At 47.1% G+C, this 19,663-nt stretch overlaps 1 protein-coding gene across 1 annotated transcript in view; it reads left to right on the top strand.

Annotated features, from left to right (window-relative positions):
- Itpr2 (inositol 1,4,5-trisphosphate receptor type 2) overlaps window positions 1–19,663 on the top strand; it is a 356,230-nt gene that overhangs the window by 66,786 nt on the left and 269,781 nt on the right. Inside the window, exons 5-10 of the mRNA XM_051173394.1 lie at window positions 223–381; window positions 5,038–5,136; window positions 5,581–5,664; window positions 5,838–5,984; window positions 6,876–6,971; window positions 17,249–17,293. Of these exons, the coding sequence (XP_051029351.1) occupies window positions 223–381; window positions 5,038–5,136; window positions 5,581–5,664; window positions 5,838–5,984; window positions 6,876–6,971; window positions 17,249–17,293 (630 nt within the window). The remainder of the gene's footprint in view (window positions 1–222; window positions 382–5,037; window positions 5,137–5,580; window positions 5,665–5,837; window positions 5,985–6,875; window positions 6,972–17,248; window positions 17,294–19,663) is intronic.

Genomic DNA, 19,663 nt, shown 5'->3' with positions numbered 1-19,663 from the left:
CTGGTGTATCTTCCTCGTACTGTCACCGTCACCCTTGAAGCAGAACTTGGGGTGGAGACGGCAGGAGACGGGCAGGCAGCGTGGGAAGCTGATGGTTGCTGAGCCTTCTTAAAATAGCTCCCGTGTTTAGTTTCCAGCGTGAGTTGTGGTGTGCGGATTTATGAATACAGCTACCCGAGGAGACCATGGATACAGGCTCTAACACACATCTTTCCTCTGCAGCTGCTGCATATAAAAAGCAACAAGTACCTGACTGTCAACAAGAGGCTGCCCGCGCTACTGGAGAAGAATGCCATGCGTGTGTCCTTGGACGCCGCAGGGAACGAAGGGTCCTGGTTCTACATCCATCCCTTCTGGAAGCTGAGAAGTGAGGGTGATAATGTGCGTGCACACAAGACCCAGAGGGAAGCAAACAACACACAGTGCTCTAGAGGCGCAGAAAGCACAGAGAAGGGAGATACAGTGTTCAGCCCCTTAACTCTAAACCGTTTAAGTTAGCATAGGGAACAATGGGTTGCATTGTGGCAATTTAGTTTTTGCCCGTACGTGTCATTGTACTTTCTGACACATTTGGCGTTAGCGTTATTTTACTAGGTTAAGTGCATTTGTTTACAATATTCGCCATGCTCAGAAATCACGGGACAGAGTTCGGGTTAAGTTAGAGTCATGTCCAGCCAGACCGTGTGAAGCCTTTTCAAAGAGGCAGGTCACTTTCCTGCTGGCAAGGAAGAGGGCCACCACGGCACCCAGCCTTGTGGATGAACAGGGGATCTTTGAGAGCCGAGACAGTGATCCATCCATTCAGTGTCTTCACAGCCAACTTCTTAGAGCGTTGTCACAGTGTGCAGGGTTTGTAGGGCTGTGACATCTACTCGTTGGGGATGATGACTATACAGTGGCTGAACCACTGCTTAGACCAGAGGTTCTCAACCTTCCTAACGCGGTGACCCTTTAACACAGTCCCTCATGTTGTGGTGACCCCAACCGTAAAATTATTTTCGCTGCTGCTTCATAACTGTAATGAATCATACATGAATCATATGGTAAACATCTGTGTTTTCCAATGGGGCGGCCTCAGGTGACCCCTATGGAAAAGTCATTTAAATCACAAAGGGTCGTGACCCACAGGCTGAGAACCACTGGCTTAGATCTCTTCCGTTACTTTGTGGAAGAGAAAATAATGTGAGATGATTTTACAGGGACCTTTGTTTCATTGTACTTATTTATCGAGATAGCGTCTGACTATATTCTTGCCTGACATCGTGGCACTTGTTATTTAGTATAGCATAGGCTGACCTCAAACTTGTATTGGCTCTCCTACCTCAGTACCAGCCCACTGACTGCTGGGATTACAGGTGTGCTTGCCACTCCAGGCTAACAATTTGATATTTTCCTGGTAGCCCTTAGCTCCTGGAAGATGCTCAATAAAGATAGGCTTATAAGCAGAATTCTGTACAAATGCCAGGTGATCAAAACTTGCCACGTGAAGAAGCTAGCGTGGATTCTGACTGACGTGAAAATGTAATTCTCCCGTCAGTTTCCACAGTCAGTGCTTGGGTTGCATCTTTAGTGTGTTTAGAGGTATTTCTTACATTAGAAATGCCTTCTTTTCTATAGAGAATCTCTTTTTCCAGTGAATTTTAAAGTACAAATTCAATTCCACAGGACATGAGCACCATGATGTAACTGGGTTAATAATTTTTCTGGTGATGTCTTCCTTAGGTAAGGGTTAGCTGCATGGCATGCAGGGATGGATTGGGTTCCTTGGGAAACCAGTTCTCCCCTCTGACGTTAATCGGTGTGTGCTGTGAGCATGGTGCATCCTTACTCTGAACGAGTAGTTAATTACACTCAACTCTCAGTCATTCAAGGGCTAAAATGCAGTCTGTGAACTATCCACTTCCCTTGTAATGCTGCCCTGCCCCCAGCTCCCATGTTACCATCTATAGGTGATCCATGAAAACTAAACGTCAACTCAAACAAATCCGAAGTACGCTCAAACTGAAAGAATATGATGCCATGGTGAAATGAGCCTCCGCCTTCGGGTTGCTGAGAATTTCATGGTTCCCTCTGCTTATCCATCCTTTGTCTGGCTCTCACCACTCGCAAGCCACTTGATAGCATCCGGAGAGAGTTGAATGTAACAACTACTTTAGACAATTAGTTTCAGCAGGACATTGGAACAAAAGGAAGCCTTTCACTCAAACCTTGTCTTTGTGGCCGCCCACGGTGCTAAGTTGTCCTTATCTGGATGCGTTCTACAAAGCCCTGTTGCAATATAGTCTTCCCGCTTCTTGCTGAAACCATCACTGTGTTTGTTCACCTCCATATAGCTTTGTGTGTGATGAAGGTTGTCGAGGCAGGCTGGCATGCCCACAGCCTTGTATCAGCTGCACGGGGACTTGTATGCAAGCTCTCATTTTCTTGGCTAGGTATAGGCAGCGCTTTGCAACATCAACCTACTGTAGTTTATTGAAGGCAGTTGCTAATGTTGTCTCCTTGAGTGGTTTAATTGTGACTGGGTTTCTGCACAAGTATCTTAAATGGAGAGGAAATTGCAGTGTTCGGAGGAATTTTAAAATTACAGTTTGCTATTTAGCAGCGAGTGAAGGAGAGACTTAGGTTGTACGTACCCAACAAGAAGTCCTTCAGGCTCAAGTGGAGGATGACGCAGATGGCAGCCTGGGGCACACACTGCTCCTTGTGCTGAGTGCATGAAGGTACACTAGGTAGGGGGTGCATGGTTTGGGGGAAACGAGGCCACAGGTCCCTCCACTCCCTGCTGCATAGAAAGCCCTTGGCTGCTCCCAAGTTACTAGAAAAACCACCGAGGACACCCGTGAGCAGAAAATACCCGTATTTCATTTCCACGTGTCCTCTTCATGTTTGAGCGGTTAAACTCTGTCACTTTCAGTCTTGACATGAGAAGACAAGGGTCCTTTGCCCTGACAGTAGATTTAGAAGCACGAAGAGGTAGACTTGTAGCAGAGGTGGGTACTAGAGTATTGGTGTTTCCTGATTCCCATTGCGAGGCTCCTCTTACTGTCCTGGGTGACACTCAAAGCAAGGACAGCCAGCTGCAGGTGGCGTTATTATCAGTGAAATCCCAGCTTGAGTGTTTCAGTGTGACAGGGCTGCTACATACATCCAACAGAAGTGCTTTGGGGTGGTGAGATGTAAAACCAAAGGGCCTCACCCTCCCGGTGTGCATCCAATAAAACTTCTTAGTGTCTAGCTGCGTGGGCAGTTAAGGCCTGAAGCCTCACTCTTCTGAGAATAATTCCAATATATCTAGTAATGTGAATTCCCCCAGATACAAATCTGGTTTTTTTTTTTTTTTCCTTAGCCCCTCTTAAGTGTTATCTAAAGTAAATGATTTACTTTATTTTCTGTAAATGAGTGTTTGCCGGCATCTGTGTTTGGAAGGTCAGGTGAGGTCTAGAGGCCTGGCCAGCAAACAGCAGGCGCTCGACCCCCAAAGCCAAGGGCGCCATCCTGTGCTTGGCTACGGGACTTGAGGCTTCTTGGGCACAGGTAGATCTCTACATACAGTGTGCAGCAACACGCCCCTCAACAGTAGCCACTTAGGGTCACGTGACACTAAAATGGTTAAGGTACATGGAGATGGTCCCAATTGTTTTCTCATTTACATATCAAAGTAATCTTTAATTGTTCTAACATGTCATTGGTATGAAATATGCAAAGGGAAGGTTTCTGATTTTGCTTCAGAATGGGGAAGTTGGAGAGATGGCTCTATAGTTAAGAGCACTGGCTGCTCTTTCGGAGGTCCTGAGTTTGACATGGTGGCTCACAACCATCAAAAGTAGGATCTGATGCCCTCTTCTGGCATGAAGGTGAACACACAGATAGAAACACACACACACACACACACACACACACACACACACACACACACAAACACACACACGTACATAAAACAAATAAATCTTTCGGAGGTCCTGAGTTTGACATGGTGGCTCACAACCATCAAAAGTAGGATCTGATGCCCTCTTCTGGCATGAAGGTGAACACACAGATAGAAACACACACACACACACACACACACACACACGTATATAAAACAAATAAATCTTAAAAAAGAAAAAAACAATCAAAAAAGAACTTAACCATCACACGTCTCTCCAGTTACTGAAATGAAACTGTTATTGCTATTAAGAAAAGGTAATTTTGCCGGGCGTTGGTGGTACACGCCGTTAGTCCCAGCACTCTTTGGGAGGCGGAGGCAGGTGGATCTCTGTGAGTTTGAGACCAGCCTGGTCTACAAGAGCTACTTCCAGGACAGGCTCCAAAGCTACAGAGAAACCCTGTCTCGAAAAACCAAAAAAGACAAAAAGAATTGAATTAGAATTCAATTCTCAAATTGAATTAGATGTAAAGATATTTGCAAGTATAATAGACATTGCTATTATCGCACAGACGGATATAAAGACAGGCTTATACTTTTTAGTGCTTTCTCCTGGAACCCTGATAATTATTGCTTTGAAAGAGACATGGGCTCCTACACTTCTGGTTTCGGATGTTTTGAGTACAAAGGAACTGAAAGCTCCAGGCCTGACAAAGTTTTACAAGGTCGTGTCCTGCCTTGTACTTCCTGAACCCAGAGGTCAGATGCTTCGTTACTCTGAGATCTGGGATAATTAGTTAAGCATACTCACAGCCTTTCAGTGGGGAGGGAGCAGGGAGGGATGTGTCCTCTGCTACCCTGATGAGATTCTGAAGCTTGGGTAGAAAAGCATCCCAGCAGCCGCCTTCACTGTTTCTACTGCAAAGGCTTTTGGGAAGAAAATCGCCCAATTCTGACCTCTGAGGAGCCCCAGATGATAGGGAGACTAATGGGGAGCAGGGTTCAGCAGGCCCGGAGGATCTGAGTGCAAGCCCGTGTGTTTGAGCACACTTCTCAGGCAGAAGAGTCCAGTCGCAGAGTGTAGAGTGACAGGACCAGGAGCCAGGCTGCTGGTGAGGACTGCCCGGCCTTTCCAGCCTCACAGAGCATCGGGGTGTGTTTCTGATTCCCAGATCGTCGTAGGAGATAAAGTTGTTCTGATGCCTGTGAACGCTGGGCAGCCCCTGCACGCGAGCAATGTGGAGCTCCTGGACAACCCGGGCTGCAAAGAGGTGAGTCCAGGCAGGGAAGGAAGGGAGGGGATGTCGATTTTCTCTGGGGGTACGGAGGAGGAGAGTAGGAAACAGGGATGAAGACAGAAAGGAAAGGGGGGGAGAGTAGGAAGAATAGAGAGGGGAAGGGAGAGGGGTCAGGAGGGAGGAGGAGAAAAAGAGGGGAGGAAGGAGGGAGGGGGAGAAAGGGAGGGAGAGGAGGAAGGAGGGAGGGAGATCATGTTGCTTCGCGATTCTCCCAAGCATCATCCTGCTGGTGTGAGCATCCTTGGGCACCTATCTGTAGGAACTGAACGGTTCTTTGGAGACGTTTTTATTGTGGCCCATACTTCCCTGTCCATAGTTGTCTTTTTTCTTCTTCTTTTCCTGTTTGAAATGGTGATTTTGGGTACAGAATGTAGAGTCTACCGTCTCACGTCTTTTAACATCTGTTCCCGTCAATAGGTGAACGCCGTCAACTGTAACACTAGCTGGAAAATCACTTTATTCATGAAATTCAGTTCCTATCGAGAGGACGTGTTGAAAGGGGTGAGTGAGCCCTCCATACAAACCTACATTCTCATGTGCCAGTAATGTGAAATGTGCTCAGAGCCATTCAAGGAAAGGCGTGGCTCTGCAGCCCAGAAGGGAACAGCCGGGCCCCCAGTTTGCTGGTCCCGGTGACTGTTGGAAGGTTAGCATTTCTTCATCTGTCTCTCCAGGGCGATGTTGTGAGACTGTTTCATGCTGAACAAGAGAAGTTTCTGACCTGTGATGATTATGAGAAAAAACAGCACATTTTCCTTCGGACGACCTTGCGCCAGTCAGCAACTTCAGCTACTAGTTCTAAAGCACTCTGGGAAATAGAGGTGTGTACTTGTTTTCCTTTTTTTTCGGGGGGAGGGTGTTACTAAATATTTAGATAAAAAAGATAAAGGTCATTAGGCTGTTGTTTGCTTTGCTGCTATGGGCAACATTGGCGTCATGTCCATAACATGGAATAATTTTTGTGAACTAACGCATATCTCTTTGTGGCTGTGACCGATTTGAAAGGAATTTGTCACAGAGGAACCCATTATAAAGCAGAACAAATAAGTTCTGCTTATTGAAAAGGGGAAAAATTCCATTGTGAATTCATCAGTGCTGATCAGACTGGAAGATATGCGTCTCTGTGGTAGAGCCTGAGCCACGGCAGGGGGATGCAGAGACAGAACCCATAGCCACCGAAAATAGCAGGTATTTTTCCTTCGAATGCCATTGAAATCAAGATACTCACAGCTAAGAATACTATCCGCCAGGTTGAGACAGGCAGCAGCCACAAGTTTGAAATCAGCCAGTTGGAAGAAACTCCTGGAAGGGGTTTCATGCAGCCCGTGGGTGCCTGGCGTGGTGCTGGTGTTTTGCCCAGATCTTCCCAATGCTGTGCCCAATAATGAGATATATTAGGTAGGATCTCGCTTTATAGTCCAGGTTGGCCTGGAACTCACAGAGCAGCACAGAGTGACCCCCCCCCCCAAATCCTGGGATTTTGTTTGTGAGCCCCTGTCCCCTGGCAGGAAACACGCCTTTTGCCGTAAGACGGTGTTTTCAGGTGTGAGGCGTGGGCCCCCTCCAGTGAGGTATGACACGTCTCTTGCTCACTGATGGGAAGTGTTGTTTTCTTCCCACATCGCGCTCTCAGGGTAGGTGTTAGATGGGTTGCACACACAGAAGGGTACCCTGGCTGCTGGCACTTGGACTGAAACCCTCCCTCCCTTTAGGTGGTTCACCACGATCCATGCCGAGGCGGCGCCGGACAATGGAACAGCCTGTTCAGATTTAAGCATCTTGCAACTGGGAACTACCTAGCTGCAGAGGTAAAACTGCTGGGCAGAATGTCGTCGAGTCCCTGCCTGGAACAACGAACCAGGCAACCCCTCTCAGGGACAACTTCTGTGATGTGATTATGGCCTGTCATGGCTGGGCTGGTGTTTTATTGTTTTATCTCCCCCCACCCCAACCCCTGTTAGGATAAAATACCCTGACAAAGATCTCAGGCGAGGAAGGAGCTATTTTGGCTCATGGCTAAACGGTACATCCACCATGATGAAGTCAGGGTAGCGGAACTTGACCCAGCCAGTTAGACCGCGAGCTACTGCCCTGTGTTTGTATATGTAATCCGTGAATGTTTGCATGTGTTCATATGTGTGTCTGTAGGATGAATGTGCATGTGAGGGACTGTGCACGGAGACTTTTTGCTCAGGATTCCACCCACCATGGATTTTGAGGGTCTCAGGATTGAAGATGAGACAATCACAGTTACAATCCTCTCATACCTTAGCTAAGACATTCTAGTACAAGACTTAGGCTCCTCAGGATAGGGCAGCTGTTGGAATAATCTCTGTTATTTGCCAATTACCTAGAGCCTGGATGTTTAGTATGCGCTTGTGTTTCTTGGTCGATGTTGTTCTTGCTGGTTGCAGTTCTAGTTTTGTGTGTGCTGAAGCCTGAATGCTGTGTTGTTGTAGGGCACCGTGGCCCGCATGAGAGACTGAACCAGGAAGCTGTCAGCTCTGTATATGCACTATACAGCCCTTTTTAAAAAAGCTTTTCTAGGTCTTAGGTACTTTGCTCTGTTTAGCCTGGTCCCTCTTGACTGGTTTCTCTCTGCTTGCTGGGTCCCCACAGCTGCTTATAAATAACCACTCAGAGACATATGTATGTATGTGTGTATGTATGTATGTATAATTGTTTGGCCAATGTCTTAGGTTTATTACTGGCCAATTGTCTCTCTTATAAAATTAACCCATATCTACTAATCTGTGTGCAGGACACCGGTGATGTCCTGGCATCTTGCCTCCTGGTGGCTACATGGCATCTCTTGACTCCACCTTCTCTTTCTACCTGGCGATACTCTGCCCAGAACAGCGTGATTAATCAGCCAGTAAAATCAACACATGTCACCCCATGTCACCAAGGTCACTCACTTTAATGGAGCTAGCTGATTAGGCCAGGCTCGTTGGCCAGAGTATAGCATGATAAATAAAAGACCCAGAGACAGATATTGGGGTCAAAGCTTCTAGCTGGAGTTCAGAGAAACAAAGCAACTAGCCACTAGCTCGCACTTTACCTCAGACTGAAATGTGATCCTGGCTCCATCAAACCTCACACTGCAATCCCAGACTGCTCTGCTCTCAACGTAGCTGGAGACTCCTGAGACTGACCACTGAAGACCCTGCTCTATCTTTTATATCTCTCTAGTGCTGGGGTTAAAGGCGTGAGCTCTGTTTCTCTTTTAGACACATTCAATCTCATGTAGCCCTGGGTGGCCTTGAACTCTGAGAGATCCATCTGCTTTTATCTCCTGAGTCCTGGGATTAAAGGTGTGCGCCACCACTGCCTGACCTCTATAGCTTGAGGCTGACTTTGCTTTCTGAATCCTCAGGCAATCTTTAATAAATCATAAATAATTTATCACCATGATTCCCCTTTTTGTGTACTTAGAAAAAGAAAAACTATTACCATAAAAAACTATATACAATAACTATAATAACTATATACAATGTTTCCAGGCAATAAATACATAAACAATACCTGGTCCATTTGCATTTGACAAATTCAGAGAAAATACTTCCCTATCTATTCTATCTTGATGAGTCCACAGTCTTGTACCTGAAACTATAGATATATGCCCCCACCCAGCTTTTTTTTTTTTTTTTTTTAAACTTCCTTTTCAGACTCAGGCCTGTGTATCTGGAAGACAAGCACTTTAGTGCTGGAATGTTCTCTCTGGCCCTGGCATGGGAACTGGTTTTTTTTTTTTTTTTTTTTTTTTTTTGTTGTTGTTGTTTGTTTTTTGAGACAGGGTTTCTCTGTGGCTTTGGAGGCTGTTCTGGAACTAGCTCTTGTAGACCAGGCTGGCCTCGGACTCACAGAGATCCACCTGCCTCTGCCTCCCGAGTGCTGGGACTAAAAGTGTGCGCCACCACCGCCCATCAGGAATTGCTTTTAAGATGAAAACATTAGCCAAATACTTAAAAATCCAAGCAGCCAACACAGGGGCTGGGAATGTAGCTCAGTGTGGAGCACCAGATTGAGGTGTGGAGCAAACCCTGGCTGTGTCCACAGCAACCAGGCACGGGGGTGGGGGGGTGGGGGGATGGGGGGGTGGTGGAGTGGTGGGGTGGTGGTGGGGTGGGGGGGTGGTGGTGGGGTGGGGGGGTGGTGTTACCTGAAAGAGGCCGCTGGTTAGCTTATGTGTGAGGTCCCACGCCGTGCCCGTTCCCACTCCTGCGGTCACAGACGTGGTTGTTCCCTTTCGAGGTGGTGTAGCTCAGGTGGGGTCAGGCTCATATTTATTGACAGTACAAACGGGAAAGCATTTCATGGACTGGATTATGCTCTTTTCTGTCGCTGTGGTAAAGTACCCTGCAGGACAGGCTGAGGGAGGGAAGGAGTTGCTCACAGCTCCAGAAAGACAGAGTCCATCGTGGCTGGGAGGCCGTGGCTACAGGATCAGGAAGTTGGCTGATCACGTTGCACTGGTATTCAGGAAGCAGAGAGTGAACAGGAAGTACAACAAAAGCTATAAAACTTCAAAGCCCGCCCCCCATGACATACTTCCTTCAGCAAGGCCTGCTGTTCCAAACAGCAGGGCCAGCTGCTGACCAAGGGTTTGAATATATGAGCAGGTAGGGGCGTTTTATATTCTCACCATAACAAGGTCCCTTTCTCTCCTAAAAGCATGTGGACAACGAGGCGTAAAGAATGGTTAGGAATAATCTCGGGGGTGGGGGTGGGGGTGGAGGGAAGGCTCAGTGGTGAAGGGTACCTGTGATCTTCCAGAGGACCAAGTTCAGGTCCCAGAATCCATATCAGCTGCCTCACAACTGTGCCTGTAACTCCAGGCATAGGGGATCTAACACCACACACACACACACACACACACTCACACACACAACACCACACACACACACACACACACACACACACTCACACACAACACACTCATACACACACAACACACACACACACTCACACACACAACACAACACACACACATACACACACACACTCACACACAACACACACACACACACTCACACACACAACACCACACACACACATACACACACACACTCACACACAACACACACACACACTCACACACACAACACCACACACTCACACACAACACACTCATACACACACAACACACACACACACTCACACACAACACAACACACACATACACACACACACTCACACACAACACACACACACAACACACACACACACTCTAAAAATACATTCTTATCTTAGAAATGATTTAAATGTATAGGTAACAGTGTATAAACACCACTCACTTTGCGCTCCTCCGTATCTTTTAATTTGGGTATTTGGGTGTATACACCCATTTCTTTGGGGTGTATACGTCAGGATGGATTTAGACTTCTTCCTGTTCTCTGGCATCTGGGTTTCGATGTGAGGAAGGGTAAAGAAGGGGAGGGTGTGGGGAACTGGTGGGTCCTACAGGTCGGGGGGGGGGGAATTGTGACCTTGGGGTGCCCTCACCTCCTCGCTAGTGGGCTATCATTTCCACAGAACCTACCGCCTGCGGGGTCGTAATTTTGTTTCAGTGACTCAGCCACCTGAAGGCACTTTCCAAGGGCAGTGTTTCCCGTCACTAGTTTCCACAGATCATAGAGCTCAGAGAGTGGAGGGCTATGCCTTGAATGAATGAATGAATGAATGAATGAATGAGCATAGAGACACTGTCCAGGTTACCGTGAGATGAGGGGCTGGGAAGATTTCAGAGCTCCTGTGGTGGCATCACTGGGGACATGTCTGGAGCAGTCGCCTCTCTGTAAACTCCCTTTCCCTACTCAGCAGATGGAGCAGAGTCGGGAACTTAGCTAACCCTCCCAACTGAACAAGTACAGTGTAGGCTCTAGGACAGTGTGGCCAGCGTTGCTGGCTTCGCCCAGGATTCGTCCTCATTGGTGTCTGACCAAAGGAAAGCTGTCTTTGAAATTCATGCCGTCCACGCTGTAAACGCTCTGGCATAACCCCTTGGAGGGACATGCCCAGTGTGCTGTATATACACGGCTGGTGTCAGTTTCGGTAGCTGAAGTGTGTGCATTCAGGTGACCAGATGATAAGTCTATGCCCATCATGAAGACCCAAAGCCTGGATATGCGGGTGGATTAATTACGAGCTGACGGACAGGAAGCAGCCCATTTCTTGCGAAGAACTGAAGACTGCCTCTCCATTCTGCCTCTAGAAAACGGCTTTTAATGCAGATGTTGTTTTGTCTGGATCTGTGAAGGCCCTTTCCTGTCACCTTTAATTCTTCCAGTAGCATCTTTTTTACAGACAAAGGAGAGAAGGAGAATGAAGCAATAACTGTGGACCATGAAGTGGGCCACGAACCGTTTTCTGTTGTCTGTAACTGACGTGTCAGAGAGGATGCATGCACGGACAGGTCTAACATGGAAGGCACGTGGCTTCTTAACCCCGATGTGCACAGCTGGGCTTTGATAATTTCTGTGTCAGCTGTGTTTGAGAGCCTGACATGCTCAGATGACAGCATGCCGGTCTTCTGGGTGTGAAAGGTATCTAGAGATATGACCTAGTCCATTATTGTCACTGTTACTGGATTAAGAAATACTTTCCATCCAGGAAATATCGACAAACAGCTTCTGTGAATCAAGGACAAACCACAGCAACCCTCTAACTACTTTATTTACTTATTTAGTTAGGTGCATGAATGCTGCTGCTTCTGCTGTGTGTGTGTGTGTGTGTGTGCTTGTGTGTGTGTGTGTGTGTGAGAGAGAGAGAGGGGGGGGAGAGAGAGAGAGAGAGAGACTACTGCATAGGTCAGGGTGTGGCCAGGAGGGGCTTCCTGCAGAGTTTTTCAGGGGGCCCACTGAAGTGAGTGCAGGCTGAGTTCTTGCTGCGTGCCCAGTGAGGATTTAAAAATCAGGCAGGGGACTGCCCTCTTTTTGCATGGAAGGAAATTGCCCAGCAGGGGACCTGGGCAACCAGGGTCTTACTCTCTTTCCCAGCTTTGGGAGATATATTTATAATTTGAAACATGGATGTGTTTTAGACAATCCTGGTCAAAATAGATTACATAATCCTTGAGCTGCTTTTGGGTTTACCGTTATTTACAGTGCCAGCTAGGCAAAGAGACTATAATAGTACAAAGAAAAGAATTGTCATGCCTGCAGCCTGCTGTGTGCCAGGTTTTAAGCAGACGCTTAGCCTCTCTCCGGACCTGCGTTCCCTTGTGTGATATCCAGAGGGTCATCTATGTTCTAAGGGTTGTGCTAGAATAAAGAAGACAGGAACATGCTCACAAAAAGTCTGGGAGACTCAAAGGACCTCCCTTCTTGTGTGAGAGAGGGCAGAGGGCAGAGAGCAGGTCCCCAGGAGCACCAATGTCCTGGTAACCAGGTATTGATCTATCTCAGTGTGTGGTTGTTTACGTGTTTGCTCATCTGTCTGCATTGTGTGTATGTCTGTCAGTGTGGGAACTGTGTCTCTGCAGTGTGCACAGGGTCTCTACAGTGTGGACAGGGTCTCTACAGTGTGGACAGGGTTCCTACAGTGTGGACAGGGTCTCTACAGTGTGGGCAGTGACTCTACAGTGTGGGCAGTGACTCTACAGTGTGGATAATGTCTCTACAGCGTGGGCAGCGACTCTACAGTGTGGGCAGGGTCTCACACTGAATTTGCACTCACCAGAGTCTATGTGGCTGACTGGATAGGAGCTATGGCTGCTGCAAATACAGTAGCTTCCTTGCACAGAGAAGGGGATCCGGTCTCTGAGAGGTTACCTTTTACTGACAGTTAAAAAAAAGCAATAAAAACCTTAGGTAAAAAATGTAACACTGTGTTCGGGCTGGATGCTGGTTTTGGACTACTGTCCTGATGTAGTTTGTCAGTGGTGTTGACACTATCTGGAGATGGTTGACCGATGTAATTGGGGAACGGGCTGGCATCTGTGGCTAGACCTCAAGGAGGGCTAATAGAGAGGGCCTTCTTCTCCTCCGCTGACAGAATTATCTGGTCCCAAACACAAAGCGTCTGGAGGCCAAGGAACCTTACTCTACATTAACCTGACAGGAAACAGTCACTTATCGAGCGCCTCTGTGTGGAAGAGCTGCTCTGATGCGGTGTTGGAGGCACAGATGTTAAGGCTCGGCTGCTAGCTGCTAAGTGCTTGCAGTCTGCGGGGGAACTTACACAGCTCATCACCGAGCCGTATATGGGCTCTTACTGTATTGATTGCTTCCAGCATCTACATCTGAGACCTCTGGCTTTAGCAGATGTTTAAATTATCAGCATCTAGGTGCACGGCGTGCTAAAACCAGCAAGCTTAAAGATGGCAACTTTAAAACTAACAGCCGAAAAGTAGCTTTATTTGTGAATGTGAAGTCCAACAGAACTCTCTTAACCAGAATTTAGCAAGGAAATTAAGTTATTTAGAGAATTGTGATGACCCTATGGGCAGAAAACAAGGGAAGCTCAGAGCAGTTAATTATGCAGTCAGCGCGCACAGTTGCAAGCCACTGACGGACAGGGTCTTTGTGAAGGATTTGCTGAATGTAGAAAACATTATGACTTAGGACAGCACTAGGGGATGTAATTGGGTCTCGCTCTGCAAGACCACAGAGTAAGCCAAGGTTTAGAAGGCCCCCGCCCCCCCCCACAGTTTTACATGGTGTGGGTTAGTTTTCAAGAAATATGCAGGTCTATAAAACTGTGGTTGTATTTAACTACAGACCAGGTAATAAAGGCATTTGGACTTCATATGGTTACACAGGCATGTCGCTAGGCTCTCTCTCTCTCTCTCTCTCTTTCAGTAGGTCCCTTTCATGACACATACAGGAGTTAGGTGGCCAAAGTGAGGGGCACACATTTGGATAGCACAGCTGTGCACTCACTGATGTTGTGACTTAGATCTATTATGCCGGTTATGGCAGGGGTCATCTTAGGAACAGGCCACCGTGGGCCTTAGAACCGTCTCCAGCACCACAGCTTCCAACCTGCCTCTCCCTACATTTTCTCACTATGGAGGTTAATCACCAAAGCAATAACTTGATAATTAATTCTTTCCAAAACAAGACAAATCAGAGAATGTAAGATAATTTCATTTGCTAAAGATTCCATGTTGCCTTTGGTTTTGCAAGACAGGGTCTCATTCTGTCTGGGCTGGAACTCACTGTTTCAGAGTCTTCAAGCTTCTGATGTCCTGCCTCCAGCTCCCAGGTGCATGCTGCCTTGCTGGCTTTGGTATCGCCTTTAGAGAAGGCATGGCTCACCTGGGGCTGGGGAGAGGGCTCCCTGGGTAAGCATGAGGCCCCGAGTTTGACCTCTGGAACCTGCCTAAAAAGAGCTAGGTGGCTTGTACTTGTAACACAGATGGAGACAGGATCCTTGGGGTGCTCTGGCCAGTCAGCTTAGACAACTAGGAAAGCTCTAAGCCAGTGAAAAGCACGGTGTCAACAATAACAACAGGCAACCAGTGCCTGAAGAATCACACACACACACACACACACACACACACACACACACACACACACACACACACACACACACACAGGACTAGCGTATTTGTTTGCAGATACACCAAGCTTCCACCAGATGGCACTAAATACTTACTTCCTAATTTCAATGCTCTGGGTACAGTTAATTAAAAACTTAATACTAGCAAAGAGGCAGGCTTGGCTTCTCACACCCGTGTCCCCGCACTCCTAGAGGGGGGCACTGGAGGATCAGAAGCTCACCCCCACTCCCTCCAGCAACTGTATAGTGATTCTCAGGCCAGCAAGAGTTTCAGGAGACACTTTCTGAAACAAAGAAACAAACACCAACCAAAGCAAACAAACCCAAACCCAAATTGGAAGCAAAAGAAAACCAGCCGGGGAAATTCAGTGGGGAGGTGGCTCAGCCCATTAAGGCGCTTGCTTCCAAACTGTGGACCTGTTTGTTGCTCCTGCTTGCTGTTGGGTCTCAGCACCCATGTCGCCAGAGGATCTGGTGCCCTCTTCTGGTCTTTACGAGAACTGCGCTTACGTGCACAAACCCCTGGGTGTGTTTCTCCCTGTTCCCGTCCCCAATTAAAAAAAAAAGAAAGCAAGAATGTGAGCATGTGTCCTGGCTTCTGTGGTTTCATGTGGATGGGAGGCTAAGGGCATCCGCAGGGGGCATTGAGGCTCGACTCTTGGCGCCAACAGGCAGTGGTGTGGTTCTTCCTCTCCACGTTGCGTCCTGTTTAACTGTCTTCAGCAGTCCGTGAAGACCACGTCTTTTGAGATTTCCAGTAATCTGTGTTCTCCTCCTCCCGCCATTCCCATGGCTCTGTGATCTTGCCTGTCTCACTGTCTCATAAATGTAGCAAATACTATTAAAGCTTGGGTTATTTCACCGTAACACAATGATTTTTTTTCCGGGCACAGGGTTAAAACTTGATAGTCAAGCCTATCTTTCTGTCTCAGTTTCTACACTCAGCGGGGACCTTGGCTTACTCTGTGGTCTTGCAGAGTGAGAAACATATAAGATTGATTTTATAGCATCCATGTAAAGGCCTCCTTTGTCTCGAGTGATCTTCCTTTTAGTTTAAAAGCCTCTTGGACCCAGGGTGATCTTCCTTTCAACATAAGAGCCTTTGCAGTGTGGAACCCTTCTGTTTTGTTTGACACCTCTCTGCTCTCTGGACGCAGGAGAGCCAGATGCAGGCCGCATTTACTCAGACTGTGTATTTCATCCCTCAGACATACGCTCTCACCCCGACACAACATGCCTGGGTGAAGTTCCTCCACTGTGAAGTGGGAAATTGTGACGTTAAATGGATGAACTCTCCAAAACATTTCTTAAAACTGTCACGAAGAGACTCTGCAAATAAGTCCCATTTTTTCCTGCCGCTGAAAATTCAGCCCACCTTCAAGGGTTACCTCAGTCCCTGTGAACAGTTCTTGAATAAATTAGCTCATCACAGACCCCTCCCTCCCGCCTCTGACCTGTATTATTCACAAATCACTCATTTCTGCCTCCTAGCTCTGGCCACATCTGCTTCATAGCATGGCTGACATTTACTTCCTAGGTCACAGGGTCAGTGGTCAGGGACAGGACTCTTGGCTGAAATGTCACTCGCCACAAATTTTGCTCCTCAGAGATTGTTCTATCAATTACAAGAGTTCTCTCTCTCCCTTCTGCCAGATTTATAATTCAGTTTTTTTTTTTTTTAACACTATGCTGTATTTTTCTTTGAAGTCTTAAAATATCCAGGAACTTCCCTAGGACATCTTTTTCTCCCTCATTTAGCAATATTCTTTTTCTGTACATCCTTGGCTGGCGACTTTGATAACTACAGCTGTTACTCTAACTGGAGAAGGGACAAGGAGGTAGAATTTGAGGCGTGTGGTGAATGCGTGTGGCTGTGAGTTTATCTCAGTGTTTTTCCTTCTCTGTAGTGACAATACTAACAAGAAACTTGAGAGAGGGGTTATATATATGCATATATGTATGTACATATGTATGTTCCATATGTATATTACTCCACATATGTGTGGAATAATGAACATAGATAATCATAAAGAGTTAAGGGTATTTCAATAAAAATCAAACACAAGTATGAAACCAAGGTTCATGTCAGCATCCATAAAAGCACCACAGATGAAAACTCATCCCTCGCCTGGTATTTAAGCATGATCACCTGTGTGTGGGCATGTGTGTGTGTGTGTGTGTGTATGAGCATGTGTGTCTATGGGCATGTGTGTGTGTGGGCATATGTGTGTGTGTGTGTGTATGAGCATGTGTGTGTGTGGGCATGTATGTGTGGGCATGTGTGTGTGGTCATGTGTGTGTATGAGCATGTGTGTATGTGGGCATTTGTGTGTGTGTATGGAGGCATGTGTGTGTGTGGTTATGTGTATGTGTGGTCTTGGGTATGTATGTGGGGATATGTGTGTGTGGGGGCATGTGTGTATATAAGTAAGTGTGTGTGCGTGTGCATGTGAGTGTGCAGGTGTATGCAGGGATCGAACTCAGGCCATCTGGGCTGCAGCAGGCACCTTTTCCCACTGAGTCATCTCACTGGCCCAGACTCTCTTTATTTATTTAACACTAGCTTTGCTTTGTTTTTCAGCTCAATCCTGACTATCGAGATGCTCAAAATGAGGGAAAGGCTGCGGTGAGTAGATGTTGCTCTCAGAGTGTCCTAAATGTTTCCTATCCTAGTTTATACGAATAAATCAAAGCCTCAGCAACAGGCTTGAAGACTATGGACCACAGGACAGACTCTCTCAATTGAAGGGATGGTCTGAGGAAGAGGAGGGCCTAGGGGATATCAGCGGGCACTAGGGGACACGCCCACCTCTTGAGAAGTACTCAAGTTGTTAAGGTAGGACAGGGAGATTCTCCTTCTTGTATTTAAAATTATTTGGGTTCTGTTTGAGGGGAGAAATTAAAAGTGCAATCCATGTGTGATGTTTCGATATTTTGAAGTGTCCTTGAGGAACGCCTCTGTCTCTCCCGCCCCCCCCCATTGGAATGCTGGGATTAAAGGTGTGCGCCACCACTGCCCAGCGAGTACCACACTCAACACCAATTTTCACAAGCGTTTTTCACGTTGCCCACTCTGCTCACCTCCTCTTTGTAGCAGGGGTGTGGCGGACAGCGGACAGTGGGGTTAGCTTTATTCAACCCAACGTTCGGAAACTAATGTGGAGGTGATGCCGACAGACCTCTGGGTTAGAGGCACACTTGGGTGAGGTGTACAAGGCGGCAGACTCAGGCGCGCAGGAAGGGGCAATGTGTCCCTTTCACACGTGCAGATGCCACCTCATTATTTAAGACTCTGTCCTTGTGGTGCACAGTGTTGGTCAGGCAGGAGGAGGACCTGTCGACGCCATCACCGCTGGTCCGTTAATAGGTCTGACTGGGCTGTCAGTGAAGACCATTTTTGCAATTGCCGTTATATACACAGTTATGACTGTAATTATGGTCATAGTCATAATTTATTAGTCAAATGAGCAAAAACAGACACTAAAGCAAAAGTAAAAAAAAAGCAAACAACTCAGTATCATCCCTCCCCCACCCCGTCTGCCTGTCTGCCGGCCTGTCCATCAGTCTGTCGTCTTTGGAGAAGTGCCTGTTTAGAATGGTTTTGGGTTGTTTATTCTTTTGCTGGGTGCTCACTCCTCATCAGGTGCACGAATTTCCCCCTTCTCTGAGGCGTCTCTGCTCTTAGCTTCATGGTTTGATGTAATCCCACGCATGTATGGCTTTTGTTCCCTGTGCTGTCTAAAACATCCTCACCCAGACAGTATCGTGTTGCATGATTTTTTTTTTTTTTTAACCATCAGGAAAATGAAAATCAAAACCACATTGTAACATCATCTCACCCCAGCTAGAATGACCATTGTCAAAAAGACAACATAACAGACTCTGACAAGCCTGTGGAGAGCGAGGCCTCCTACATAGTTGGTGGGTGGGGAGTCATTATGGATACAGTGTGCTAATTCCTCAAAAATTAAGTGCAGAATTACAGCCCAACCCAGCAGTCCCTCTATTGTGTAACAATCCCCCACAGACGAAGCTAGTGAATTGGCCCTCAGCTTTCATGCCTGACTCCCTGCAGTGTTTTTCCACGCCAGCTGAGACGTGGAACTAGCCTGTGTCCATCCACAGCTGAGTGGGTTACCCGTGTACACCACTGCACCTGCTTTAAGCAGTGTGAGGCGTGGAACCCAAGGCCTTGCACACGATAGCAAACATTCTACCAACTGAGCCTCAGCTCCAGCTCCAAGTGCCTGATTTAATGGTGGCTGGGTTTGTGTGGCTCCCCAGCTTCCTGGTCTGTTTTTGAATGGGTTAGTAGATCCAGCAAGAACATCTGAACTTGGGGGCCGAAGAGACGGCTCAGTGCTTAAGAGCATTGCCTGCTCTTCCAAAGGTCCCGAGTTCAATTCCCAGCAAAAACACTGTATGCATAATAAATAAATCTCCCTTAAAAAGAACTTCTGGGCATGACTCAATCCCATTGGACCCCCTCTTTTCATTTTATTATCAGGGGTTAAGTAACAGTGGCGCTGAGGGGTCAGGCTGCTGGTTAAGATTGACCTCTGACACACACACACAGACAGACACACGCAGACACACAGACACAGACATATATACACACATACACCCACACACAGACACATACACAGACATATACACACACACAGACACACAGACACACACATACACACACACACAGACATATACATACACACAGACACACACACATAGACAGACACACGCAGACACACAGACACAGACATATACACACACATACACCCACACACAGACACACACACAGACATATACACACACACAGACACACACAGACACACACACACACAGACATATACACACAGACACACAGACACATACACACACACACAGACACACAGACACACAGACACATACAGTCACATACAGAGACACAGACACACACACACAGACACACAGACACATACACACAGACACACACACACAGACACACAGACACATACAG

Source organism: Phodopus roborovskii, unplaced genomic scaffold (genome assembly GCF_943737965.1).
Source record: "Phodopus roborovskii unplaced genomic scaffold, PHOROB, whole genome shotgun sequence".
In the NCBI taxonomy this organism is placed as follows: domain Eukaryota; kingdom Metazoa; phylum Chordata; class Mammalia; order Rodentia; family Cricetidae; genus Phodopus; species Phodopus roborovskii.
This window is presented reverse-complemented; position numbering and strand designations above follow the sequence as displayed.